Source organism: Castor canadensis, chromosome 6, assembly GCF_047511655.1.
Source record: "Castor canadensis chromosome 6, mCasCan1.hap1v2, whole genome shotgun sequence".
NCBI lineage: Eukaryota > Metazoa > Chordata > Mammalia > Rodentia > Castoridae > Castor > Castor canadensis.
The window spans coordinates 160,572,154-160,584,766 of NC_133391.1; the positions used below are offsets into that span (position 1 = coordinate 160,572,154).

The 12,613-nt window shown below is 32.5% G+C and overlaps 1 protein-coding gene across 5 annotated transcripts in view; it reads left to right on the top strand.

Moving 5' to 3' along the window:
* The window catches only part of Cdh18 (cadherin 18), a 467,108-nt gene that overhangs the window by 388,270 nt on the left and 66,225 nt on the right, over positions 1-12,613 (top strand). For all 5 annotated transcript variants that reach the window (XM_074077698.1, XM_074077700.1, XM_074077701.1 and 2 more), the window contains one exon: positions 6,831-6,967. In XM_074077698.1, the coding sequence (XP_073933799.1) occupies positions 6,831-6,967 (137 nt within the window). The remainder of the gene's footprint in view (positions 1-6,830; positions 6,968-12,613) is intronic.

The window sequence follows — 12,613 nt, forward strand, 5'->3', positions numbered from 1 at the left end:
ATATTTATTCTTGATTTTAATAAAAATGTGTCATTCACATGGGTCTCTATTGAATAAAAGAACAGAAATAATAACAAACACAAAAGCAAGCCTTATACTTCCACTTTTCTCAGGGACCAAATGTTTGTACTAATTAGGGAAAAGCACATTGAAAAGATGTACCTTGCAATGTGCCCTGAAATACAATTAAACTCCAAGTTTGTAGAGTTGGTAATAAAAGGTAGTCTGAGTGTGTCAGGCATTTTAAAAATCTTCTTGACTTTAATCTTTTTTGTTTCAATTTTCTAAACTATTAGTGTGATTTGTCAAGTTTTTATAGCATACAATATTTAGTTTTTTTTCTTTTCCTACTCAAAATAATATGTGCAATTTGCAGTAATGTAATCATCACTGTTAAAAAAAATAAACCTAAAATTAGAGGCTGGCTATTTTCCAGTAGTGAAGAAATCTCTGATTAACACAGACTACATTTAACTTGCAAGCACAGGACAAATTGAATACAAGAATTTCACCTATTGAGATGAGTAATTCTGCTTTAGACAGAGAGCTTGTAGAAAGAAATGTAAGTATTAAAAATAGTGACCATCCATTGCTTGCTGTCTGTTGAACAGTGCCCTATATTGCTCTGTGAAATTTTTAACATCTGGGAAACTGTGAATTTTACAGACAAAGAAACTAAAACTCAAAATGGTAACTAATTTTACCAGATTTGCAGACTAAAATTTCAGATTCAAGACTGTAAACTCAGTTTTGCTTTACTCTAAAACATTGTTCCTGTTTTTAACCCTCAATATACTGCCTCTCAATATTTTAAATATTTTAAAAGAACACAAAATTTTCTCTTATCAAAGTCATGTATTGTAATTTTCTAAAAAAGTTTTTATAAATGTTCAGACGATTGATGAAATGCTTGTAGTTAGAGTTTACATCTAAGAACTCACTTTCTTCGTTGGAAAGGGGAATGGTAAGACAGTCAAGTGACTTTTTAACTCCTGGACCTCAGGAATATGATTATTCTTGCATTTAGTTTCTCCATATTGTAAGATTATAATATACACTATGTGGTTTAGTATAAGAAAAATTCTTCATCTGTTGAAGACTGAATTTAGGTATACATTTAGTTATTAAGCATTTCAGTGTTTTCTTTAAATAATAACATTAAAACAATAGAAAACAAATAAGTTATATTTTATTTACTTATTTCTCATTGTTGAGCTAAGTGGGGGTACATTGTGGAATTTACAAAGGTTCTTACAATATATCAAATATATCATACTTGAATTCACCCCTTCTACCATTCTCCTTTATCCCACACTACCACCATTCCTGGTATAGTTTCAGCAGGTCTCATTTCTCCATTTATATACATTTGTGCACATTATTTGCACTATATTTACCTTCCCCTGTCCTTTCCCCTCTGACTGGTACAACCCCCCTTCCTCCATCCCCTCCAGGCAGGACCTGTTCTGTCTTCCTATTCGCTAATTATGTAAAAGAAAAAAAATGACATTTTTGCTTATTTGAGATAGTCAACAGGGAGTTTCCTTGTGGCACTTCTGTGTATATATGTATTATGACCTGACTTGAATCATTTATCTCCTGTATTTTAAATTGTTTCACATTCTTATGGTGACATAATTTGTTTGTTAATATAAATAAATGAAGTTGTGAAGATAAATAAAGTTGTTACCATATTTTGAAATATAGGATAAATTATAAAAATCTTTATTATGTAACTTATGCTTTTAAAAATGATTACAGAGAATTAAAATGTTTTAAATGTCTAGTGCTACAAAAAATTAAAATGTTTGTTCAGCCTATTCTAAGATTTATTTTAATTTTGGCAGACAAATGCTTCTAATTTGTTTGCTACATCCTTACTACCATGTATTTTTCTTATGAACTTCTGAAATGTTCAGTTAATTTATGACGAAATGAGAATTAGGAACAACACAATAATTTTGAATGTTAGCAGCAGAAAAAGAGATATTTCAAAATAATGACAAGGTCATATTGGCAAACTTTAGTAGGCAACAGAGTGAAAAAGAGTTTTAGAGTTCAAATGTTTGATTCAAATTTTTGAAAAGATGAACAATAACCAGCAAATACAATTCAAAAAGGTATTCATGTTAAAGGTATTAACTAATATGCAATTTTTTTCATTTAAACAGTTTACTCATATTTTATTTTATAACATTTTAAGACATATATAAATTTCCTCCCAAATAGTTAAACCAGCATCATTTATTATTTCACAATTTCCCACCTATTTGATACTACATTAACAAAAATTCTATGTACTCAGGTAAGTAAATCTGTCACTCTTTTGATTTGCATATTTTTGTACATGTGTCAGACTGTGTTAATATTGTTGTATAAGGTGTGATACAAGTTCCCTCCTACAAAATTATCATCATTTTTCAGTATCTTAAAGCATCTTTCAGGTAAAATTTAGAATAATCTTGCCAGGTTTCTACAAATTGAATTGTAATTATATTGAATCCAATGCAATACTAAATGTGCAGACTTTTCCTGCTACAAAGGAGACATTCCATTAGGGTTATTTAATGTAAACCAAGTGGAAGCAAACAGAAAGCAGACTCTTACTTAAAGCCAGGGGTGCCTTCCCATACCTGTGTATTTATAAAACTATCATATTATGTACAGCTTGTATAAGCACACCTATAATGAGGACTTTAATGCTAAGTGTCATGCACATATGACACTTGAGAATTTAAGGGGACACAAAGATGACCAGCACAACTCTGTTGTCTCATAGGTGAGCATGTCTTTAGGCTAGAAAGATGGAATGACTGGCCCAAAATCACAAAGCTAAGTAATCATAGAGCTTAGGCAATAATGTGATCATTTTTCCATGCTTCATTAAGAATATAAAAAACCTCTGAATGCTGCAATCTTTCTAAAATATCTATGTGCTCTGTTTGCTGCCATTCTTATTAAGCAGTTAATTACAATACCTGGTTTACCATGTGACAAATGATTCTTTTATTTTTTTGAGAAAGAATATTTACTGGAGGCATATCTGTGTAATAAATTGCATACTCAAAGCTAGCAATAGGAACCTAAATTTTTAAATGAATAATACCCCACTTGGTGTATGTTGATTAAACTTCATTTCAACTGGTGTTTACAGTCAATAAATTACAAAACAGCTAGTTGGAGAGCAAAATTGCAAATGAATATTCTCTACAACTCATATGCTGTATCATCAAATATCTAAAATGCAACAGCTGAAAGAGTTATTTTATATTTTAAGCTAACTAATATTTCTCATAGTACATCACTATAGAAATAGACTTTCATCATGTTAGCTTTAAATTAATTTCTCTCGGTGAAATGGACTGAATATAGTGAACATAAATGCCATGAGAACTGAGATGTTGTTATTGAAATGAAGAATAGCTGTTCCAATGCACTTTAACATAACTAGTAATTATCCATACTCTTTGCTTCCATAGTCCAAGGGAAATTGAGAGCTAAGTGATGAAGTGGGTAATTTGTTTAGTGTAACTTCTATTGAAGAAAATACTTAAATAAAGGTAATCATTAATAATAGCAATTGTTTCTTGTAGTCATACTTTCAATGTCTGTTTTTTGGTCTGTGAAGTGCTAATATGAATAATAAAATTTCATCTTTTTTGATAAAATACTTATCTTTTCACTTTCCCACTACATCTGAGTGGAGCTCAGATGTAGGAATAAGAAATCCTAATCCATACTTAGAGTGGCAACCCTGAAAAAAAAGTCTCATGTGAAAGTAAGGTGTAAACAGGCTCATTTATCTGCCACTGTTATATAACCTAAGACCTGCATTGGGGACTGTTCCAATTAGAAGGCAATTAAGGACAGTTGACAAATATGAGCTGGCAGCAACCTAATTGCATCGGCTTTTAGTCTGTAGCTAGGAAATTACTAATACCTCATAGGGTACATCTTATTGATCATTGATCACACAACATTGGAAGTAGCATTTAGCATAAATAATATTTTAATGCTTATGCATGTAATAAACACATAGTGGTGATATTTTATAGTCCTTGTACTATAGTATCCCTTGAATCTGACTCAAGATCTTTCAAATTAGCCCGTCTGGTAATATGTTCCTGTGTAATGGTCCTCAGTATTCACCAGGTATACTATAATATGTATTTTTCCCCTAAAATTCAACTTGAATTCTAAAAGATGGATTTTAACCATTGATAATTATATTACATTTACAAGTATTTCTAGAACTTTGAGGTCTATGAAATACTATGGAAATTACAAATTTATTTGCATTTTTCAATAGTTAGATATTTCTCTTTGAAAAAGAAAATGAAACTGCTTTACAGAATAAAGAAAGAAGTAAATTCCTGAATGGGACGAACTAATTTCAAACAAGATAATAGGAATCTGTACAAAGAATATTATTATAAAAGCAATTTATATGTATATATAAAAAATTCATAATGAAAACCATTATCTTGTACAATTAATGTATGCTAATTAAAATATGTTATAGATAAAAAGAATGTATAAAAACATTATGAATGAAAACATAATGATCTAGATTTGTAAGATATGGTGATTTATTGGCATGATTATTTATTCACAAATGTTTATAAACTAGCTGAAAAAATAGATTCTTCATTACATTTATTGAATGTTTTTTATTAAAAATATGAGGCTTAACAATATATGTATGTCCTTGGTAGAAGAAAAAGAGATTTAGTTTCATTCAGTATTCAATTAAAATCACCTCATATACATTAATATTCTAATAAAAGTATGGCAGAAATAGTCTGCATGCACACCTTTGAATGGAGACTGTTTCGTTCATTTAGACGTCACTGTTTTATCACATAGTATTAGAAAGAAACAAGTAGCACTTATTCTTTATGCACTTTCTCACCAAAATAGAGTATCTTTAACTGTCTTGTGTGGCTAAATATAATCAGTCAAAATTTATAATGGTTTATTTTTGATAACTATGAATTAGAATTAAAAAAATCTCAAAACTCCACTCCACAGATTTTAGCATTAATTTCAATTTATGACCTATTTCACTAGGAAAATGTTTTCTTAGTTTTATACTAGCTAAATGTCACTGTAAATGTTAAAGTTTTTACCATTTGCAGAATATCCCTAAATACTGAAATAAAAAATTTGACAGCATCAAAAAATTATCCTTCTAATAAATACAATGCTTCCTATTTCCTCTATTAGAAAATACTGTCCAACGTGGTTCCTATGTGACACATGTCACTTTTTACTGTTGTGTATTTTTAGAGAAGTTGTTTTGTAGCAAATGCAAGGTACTGACAGTATTGAACACCCCCTCCCGCCCAAAATTCTTACTATTGATTGTATACATGAGCAAGTACTCTTTACCATGTGCTACAAGACTTGCTTGTCCAAACATTTTAGACATTCTCCTCATTTAGTATGTATAGCTATATTGATGTCCATTGGCTTTTTCAATAAATCGAAGCCTCTTACTTAATTTGAGCTTTTTACTTGGGTTTCTTTTTTTAAAATATTCCTCCCCTAACACTGTTCACATAGTTAGTTAATATTTTTTACATTTGTTTTTCTCTTTTTTCTCTAAAATTTTAGCATTTTTACACTTATTCATATGTGTAATCATTGTTCAGGCCACCTCCTGTCTCTCCCCCTGCTTCCTGGCAGAACTTGTTTGAAGAGAAAACATAAGAGATAATAACAAAAACATAGCATTTTTGCAACTTTGAGATAAAGATAACTATACAGAAAGATTCCTAGCATTGCTTCTATGGACATGTGTATTGCAACCCACATTAGTTCATCTCTACCAGACCTCTTCACTACTTCCTGGTCCTCTTCCCATAGTGGCCTCTGCCAGTTTGAGAATACTATATTTGCTCCTCTACAAGGAGTACTTCAATCATAATCAAGTATTTGGTTTCCTTCCCTTTCCCTATCTCTCTTGTGCACATTCTCCCATTAGTGTGTGACCCATGTCCAATAATATCACTGCATTTGTTTAAGGACTATATCCTTATAAGGGGGACAGCATGGGATTTTTGGCCTTCTGAGCCTGACTAACTTCACTTAAGATGGTGTTCTCCAGTTGTTATCATTCAGGTTTAGGCAAAATGTTACTTTGGCAGAGAGGATTTAGTCAAATAAAATGATAAAGACATGAAGGCAATAAGTATAAATATTTAATTCTTTTTAGAATTTTAGCAAGTATTTATTTTAGTACACAGAATAAAGTATAGACAAGGTGGGAGGATAAAAAAAGAGAAACATTTCCTGTTCTCCACACAGGAAATGGGAGCAAAGACTCCATAAATATTTTTAAATTTTACATTTATCTTCAAATGTCAGCTACAATGAACTCCAAAACAAATTTACCTCTGATATCTAAGATCCAAAAATGTTTTTGCACATATAGCAATGAGAAATTTCAGTACCAAATTTTTTCTTGTAAGACGATATAGACTTTCCAAAATTAGTTTTCTTATCTCTCTCTTATTAATTACTGTATGTCTATTCTCTACTTTTATTCATAGATTTGGTAGCATTTTTTTTTGAGTTAGTAATGATCTTAAGAGTAAAATATAAGTGAGGAGGCAGAGGGAAAAGGAGAGAGTGGGGGGAAGGGGGGAGAAATGACCCAAACATTGTATGCACATATGAGTAAAAGATATTTAAGAAAGAGTAAAATATAGAAATTAAAAATATAGTTAAAAATGTTAATATATTCAATTAAAGACTTCCCTTTGTCTAGTTATATTGCCCTCATTATAACATCATATATAAAGAAGATTTACTTTTTTTTCTTCTAGGTATTTCATCAACTACAATTCTGACGATGAGAGATTTTTCAACATTGATGCCAATACTGGAACCATTAAGACTACAAAGGTTCTTGACAGAGAAGAAACTCCTTGGTATAATATCACAGTTTCTGCTTCAGAAAATGGTAAGTTTCTTTATTTATGTATCATTATAAAAGATGTCACTTGTACATGATGTCTTTTCAGAGATTTCTTTTACAACAGGGCTCTCACCATTTTTGCTCATGCCATCAGAATCCAGCAGAATGCACAGACTGTGCCACATATGTTCACTTATCATTGGATACAGACAATGAACATTTTCCTTCACTTTAATCCCACCAGAGTGGTAGAGACGGAGTCAGAATTATTAATGTTCACCATTGAATCAAGGGTATTTGAATCTTCTCCTAATTGTGAGATTTTTCTCTTTTGTGATTATGCTTTACTTATGCCATGAAGGCAATAGAATAAGGGTTACTTCAAATATGGCAATTTAGGAAAACATAAGTGAAAATCTCTTGCTGCCCTTGGATAAATTTATCCAAAGTATAATAATCTTACTTCAGCTTCTATTAGCATTTACAAATTTTTAGTAAAGGGAAATCCCAAATTTCGACAGCTAATCTAAGATCTCTTCAAAAGAAAACATATAAGGCCAAGGATGAGTCTTACTGCATCTTCCACCCAGGACACAGCATATTCCTGAACAACCATAGGAGAAAAACAGTCCCAATAAGTATTTAGCATTTCAAAAAGGGTGGATGTTGTTGTGTTAAAATGATATTAAAGTAAAACTCTTGAAAAAGGGATCTACTGGGATGACAGTTTAGTCTACACATATTTAGAAGTAAACAAAGGTACAATTATCCCGCTTATAATTGAATAAAAAATTATACACATCTTTAAGAGGTGTTTCAACAGATTCATGACAGAGCCATAGATATATGAGATACTAGAAATGTTTCTTAGTCGAAACTAATGTGATGTATAAGGAAATTACATTTTTTCCATTTCTCTAGAAGATATAGGACATTAAAATCGTTTTAGTACATTCACTTAGATGTAATTTACATAGTACACAATTCATCCCTGTGAAGTACATACTTCAGTGGCTCCTAGTCTATTCACAAAGTTATATTTCCAACAGCACAACCAATGTTGAAACATTTATGACCTTATACCCTCCATTCCCCAATGCTTTCCAATCTAGGAAACCATTTATCTGCTTCCTGTATCTATAGATTTTTTCTGTTGGTGGTATTTCTCATGAAAGAATTTTATAATATGTGATAATTTGTGACTGATATATTTCACCTGGCATAATATTTTCAAGGTTCATCCATACTGTAGAAAGTGTCAGTAATGCTCTACTTCTTTTAATTATCAAAAATACTTTCCTTGTTTGGATATACCACTTTATTTGCAAACAGTAGACCTTTGTGTTGTTCCTAGTTTTTAATTGATATGAATAAGATTGCTACGAGCATTAACATGGAAGGCTTTACATGCACTTGTTTTCATTTCATTTCTCTTGAGTTTAGCACTGGAATTGCTGGATCCTGTGGTAACTCTATGTTTAAGCATTCAATGAATTGACAGCCTTTTTCCCAGAGAGGACCAACTATTTTTTAATACCTTGCTGGGATACTAAATTTTCTGTATTGTCACTCACATTTTTTCTCATCCGACATTTTTATTACATCCATTCTTACGGGTGAGAAGTGCTATCTCATTTTATTTTATACAATTTATGCACTGTTTTTTGCCCTTTGTTATAAATCAACAATTAGGCCACTGTGATCTTTTTCATTCTACCTGAACTTTTCATGATTTTTTGAACCTCATCTCAAGTGGCTACCATTTAAGTTATATTTTTTTTCAACATAATGTTGAAAACAAGCTTTTACCAATTACTTTTAAGTGGGTGTGTTCCTTTACAATCATTTAGGTAGTACTCATTTTGGAAATGATCAGAGTAGGTATGCAATTGAGTATCTTTAGTCATCCAAGCACATTTAAATAGCTGCTAAATAATGATATTGACATCTATTAAAATAAGTGGTCCTTTCAGGAGGATCAATTCCATCAGTATTTAGATAAGAAGCCAAACTTTAATTCTCATTCACAACCTAAGCTTAAATAATATTTACATCAAGTAAAACTAATTTATAAATATACATGAGTTCATGGACATCATGAAAACCACTTTAGTTCCAATCATTACCAAAGGAAATATCTGCTTTCACTAAAGTAATACCCTAATTATATATTTATGAGTTTTTTTTCTATTTGCTAGTGCATCTGTGGGAATTGAGTTAATACATATCTACTAAGTAAAACACTATAGTGAATTGTAATTTCCTGAATTTTATAAGTGGTAATAAGAAAGCCTTGGAGACTCTCTCAATGAGCATTACTGAAATAGAATTTAATCCTAATCATAAACAGGTGTATAGAAATAGTAAGCACTAGTTAAGATTTTATAATCATGTTGGGAAATTGCTTTTAAAAAAGTGCATCCTCATGCACTGATTGCTTAGCTTGTGTGTCTGTTAATATTGATGGGAGCGCTTACATTTTTGGAAGCCTTAACTTCAACATCAACCACATTATCAAAGTAATTTCCATTTTAGAAATGTATCTGCCACTTTTTTTTCAAATAATATATTTTAAAACCTTGATATAACAATTTTTGAAGAGCCAGTTATTCTGTGGAGTTTTTAAAATACATAATAATTAAGCACACTTTTGTGTACTACCTAATGATTTGTGCAAATAAGAGAAAATTTCCCTCTCTTGGCAATGAGAGAATATACCAGGGTTTAAGAGTTTAAGAGCAAAGCACCCCCATGTAATGATGGCAATAATAATAATAATAATAATAATAACAAATTTAAACAATGGTGCCTTCTTCTAAGTGAACAGTCCTTGTGTTTTCAAGGATATAGTGTGACAATTTAGTGTGTCACAACTGCACAATATATGAGTATTCAGGAAGGGCACAGGCACAAAAAATTATGAATTTGATTCTGACTTCTTCCTTTAATTCTGTGGACCTTGTTGAGAGTGATTGATGGTGAATAGTAAAGACAGGTTGCAGGTGACTGAGCTATGATATACTTTATTGCTATTGCTAAACACAGCTACTATCTTGTACTTATAGGGTACACTTTAACAAACAAGCCAAACAAAAGTTGCTATGACATAGAGATAACAGATATTTCCAATCTGTAAACGAGAAAACCAAGACTCAAACAAGATGTGGCTCTAAGTACTACAGTTGCTAGATTTGTGTACATTCCAATATGGCATTATACTGAAGCTGATGCTCTTCTAGCTCAAGCATTACTTACTTTAGTTGACTGAGTTTGATTTACTTTTTTTTGTGAGGTCAATTTATTCATATTGTGCTGTAAGTTTATTTTCATGATTGTAAAGAGGACACTAAGAATCATATAAATTCAATCAATTGTCTGTGTTTAGGGAACTAGAAAGTATACTATGTCTATCACAGTTCTTGAGGAACAGTACTTTATATGAAACAATTCACTGCAGGTAACAGTGTCCTCTTTTATGTATCCCATAGCAGAGCTATTTAGTAACTTACATTTCTCTTGTATTGTGTAACAGATAACTACAGGATTTCTGTAGATTAGAAGTACAGTAGGTTCAGCTGGCTTCTCTACTTAAGATTTCACAATGCAGAAGTCATATGTCAGCTGGGCTGGTATCTCTGGGGAGAAAATCTGAGTTCAAATTCATTCTACCAATTGGCAGACTCCACTTCCCTGAGGATGTAGGTATGAGTTCCCATTTTCTTGCTGGATACCAGTTAAGGCAGCACTTTCTTCCTGGAGGATGCCTGCATTCCTTCTCAAGTGGCCCTCACCTTCAATGATCATGAGTCATTCTGATGCTTTGAATCTCTTTGATGTTCTTTTTGCTGCCAACAGGGAAAAGCTGTCTTTTAAAGAATTTACTTGATTGCATCAGGCTCATCCAAATAATTCACTTATTTTTAAATCACTTGACTGTCCTGGGACTTTAATTACATCTGCAATATCCTTTCATTACAACCTAGATTAGTGTTCAATTAAATAATCAAGGTGCAGGAATCTGTGCTGCCATCTTTACAATTCTGCCTGTTGTGAACTTTACAATACTTTGCAAAATTCGAGCATTCACTGAATGATGAACGTTCCTTCAAACTTGCATGCTATGACTCATATTCTCTTGTATGAATTTCTTAGTACAATGTATATTTTAATCCCGTCTTATTTTCAGTCCCTAACAATATAGTCATAGTGACTGCCTAATGGCACATACAATCAATACTTTTAATTTCTTATATTCTCCTGTTTTCTTTGTGACATTTGGGTAAATGTTTTTTTTTTTTCTTTTGAAGTTTCTGTTTCCTTAGCTAACATTCTAGCACTTTAGTTTGGTATATTTTTAAATCTCCTTACTAATACATGCATAAATTAACACATTCTGAATTAGTAAACAATACATTCTAGAGTATGATATTTTAGGCATTAAAGATATTGAAGTCATTAGTTTGACTTAAGGAGTTTAAATGAAGAAGACAAACTAAGCAGAAAGTTGCACTAGCAGAAGCAAACAAGTCCTAAATCTGTAGAGTCAGTGTCCCAGTTTGACTGTGAAGGTTGGCAAGCTGCTGTACAATCAGAAGGAGCTAAGGTTGAATACCCCCAGGCAGAAGATTTGTCTCTTATTTCTAAGTATCTGGTTCATTCAGTCCTTCTACGGTCTGAATGATGCTTACATTCAATATGGAGGGTAATCTGCTTACTCAACCAGCAATTTCAATGTTAATCTTACCTAAGAGTATTCTTATAGAAATCCCAAAATAATGTAGGATCAAATGTCTGGGTACCCTACATTCTCAGGCAAGTTGACACATAAAATTATCATTGGGTACATGGATGTGTCAGAGCGTTCTTTCTCTCAAACACTCTTAAGATTAACTTTATTGATAGAAAAAGACTGAGCAAAGAGGCACACAGTGGGGTCCAGAAACCGGGTGCCCCTGAGAGCTGGAGTAGGTGTTATATATACATATGCATGTTTATGTAAGAGTTTTGCTTTAACCTGAAGAACAGTTAGTGGAATCCCATAGGTCCATTCTTGGCACGCTCAAGTCTCCTACACATCCTGGTCCTCTGGCCAAGCTGGATGGTTCCTCCACTTCCTCCAGGATGCAGAGGTTTCCACATTCCTAAGAAGTCATGGGGCTGATTTATGTTATTGGACTGCTACAAATCCTCCCTATGGGTTGGACCCCCTAACTACCATTAGGAAGATGGGACATTGAGATCCAGTCTTTACTCTCTGCTGAGATGGGGCGAAGAGGAGCCCCAGTGGGAGTCAATGGTCCAAACCTGAAAGGATGTCCAAAGGTCCATGGTAGTAAGAGTGGGTGTGGAGTAACATTTGGAGTTTGATGGAGTCTAGGTGATAAAAAATGAAATGCATCAGAAGGTTAAAGAGGCATGGAGTGAAGCACAGGACAGTTCTGATAACAGTAATGGGTCCCATGACAGGGAAAACCCATGGAACCAGCTGCCAAGTAAATCATTATGTGTTCACCCATCCCAAGTTTGTATGGGGAAATGGGCAATTTTTCTGATGTTTGTAGCAATGTTTGTTACCGCTTTTTCTTTACCATGAATTTGAAGGCAACAGTCTGAATGGTTGAATTTGCCACATACACCTCCTTCTTCAGCTAGAAGATAGTCTAAGGCCAAGTGGTTTTGACATATAGCAGC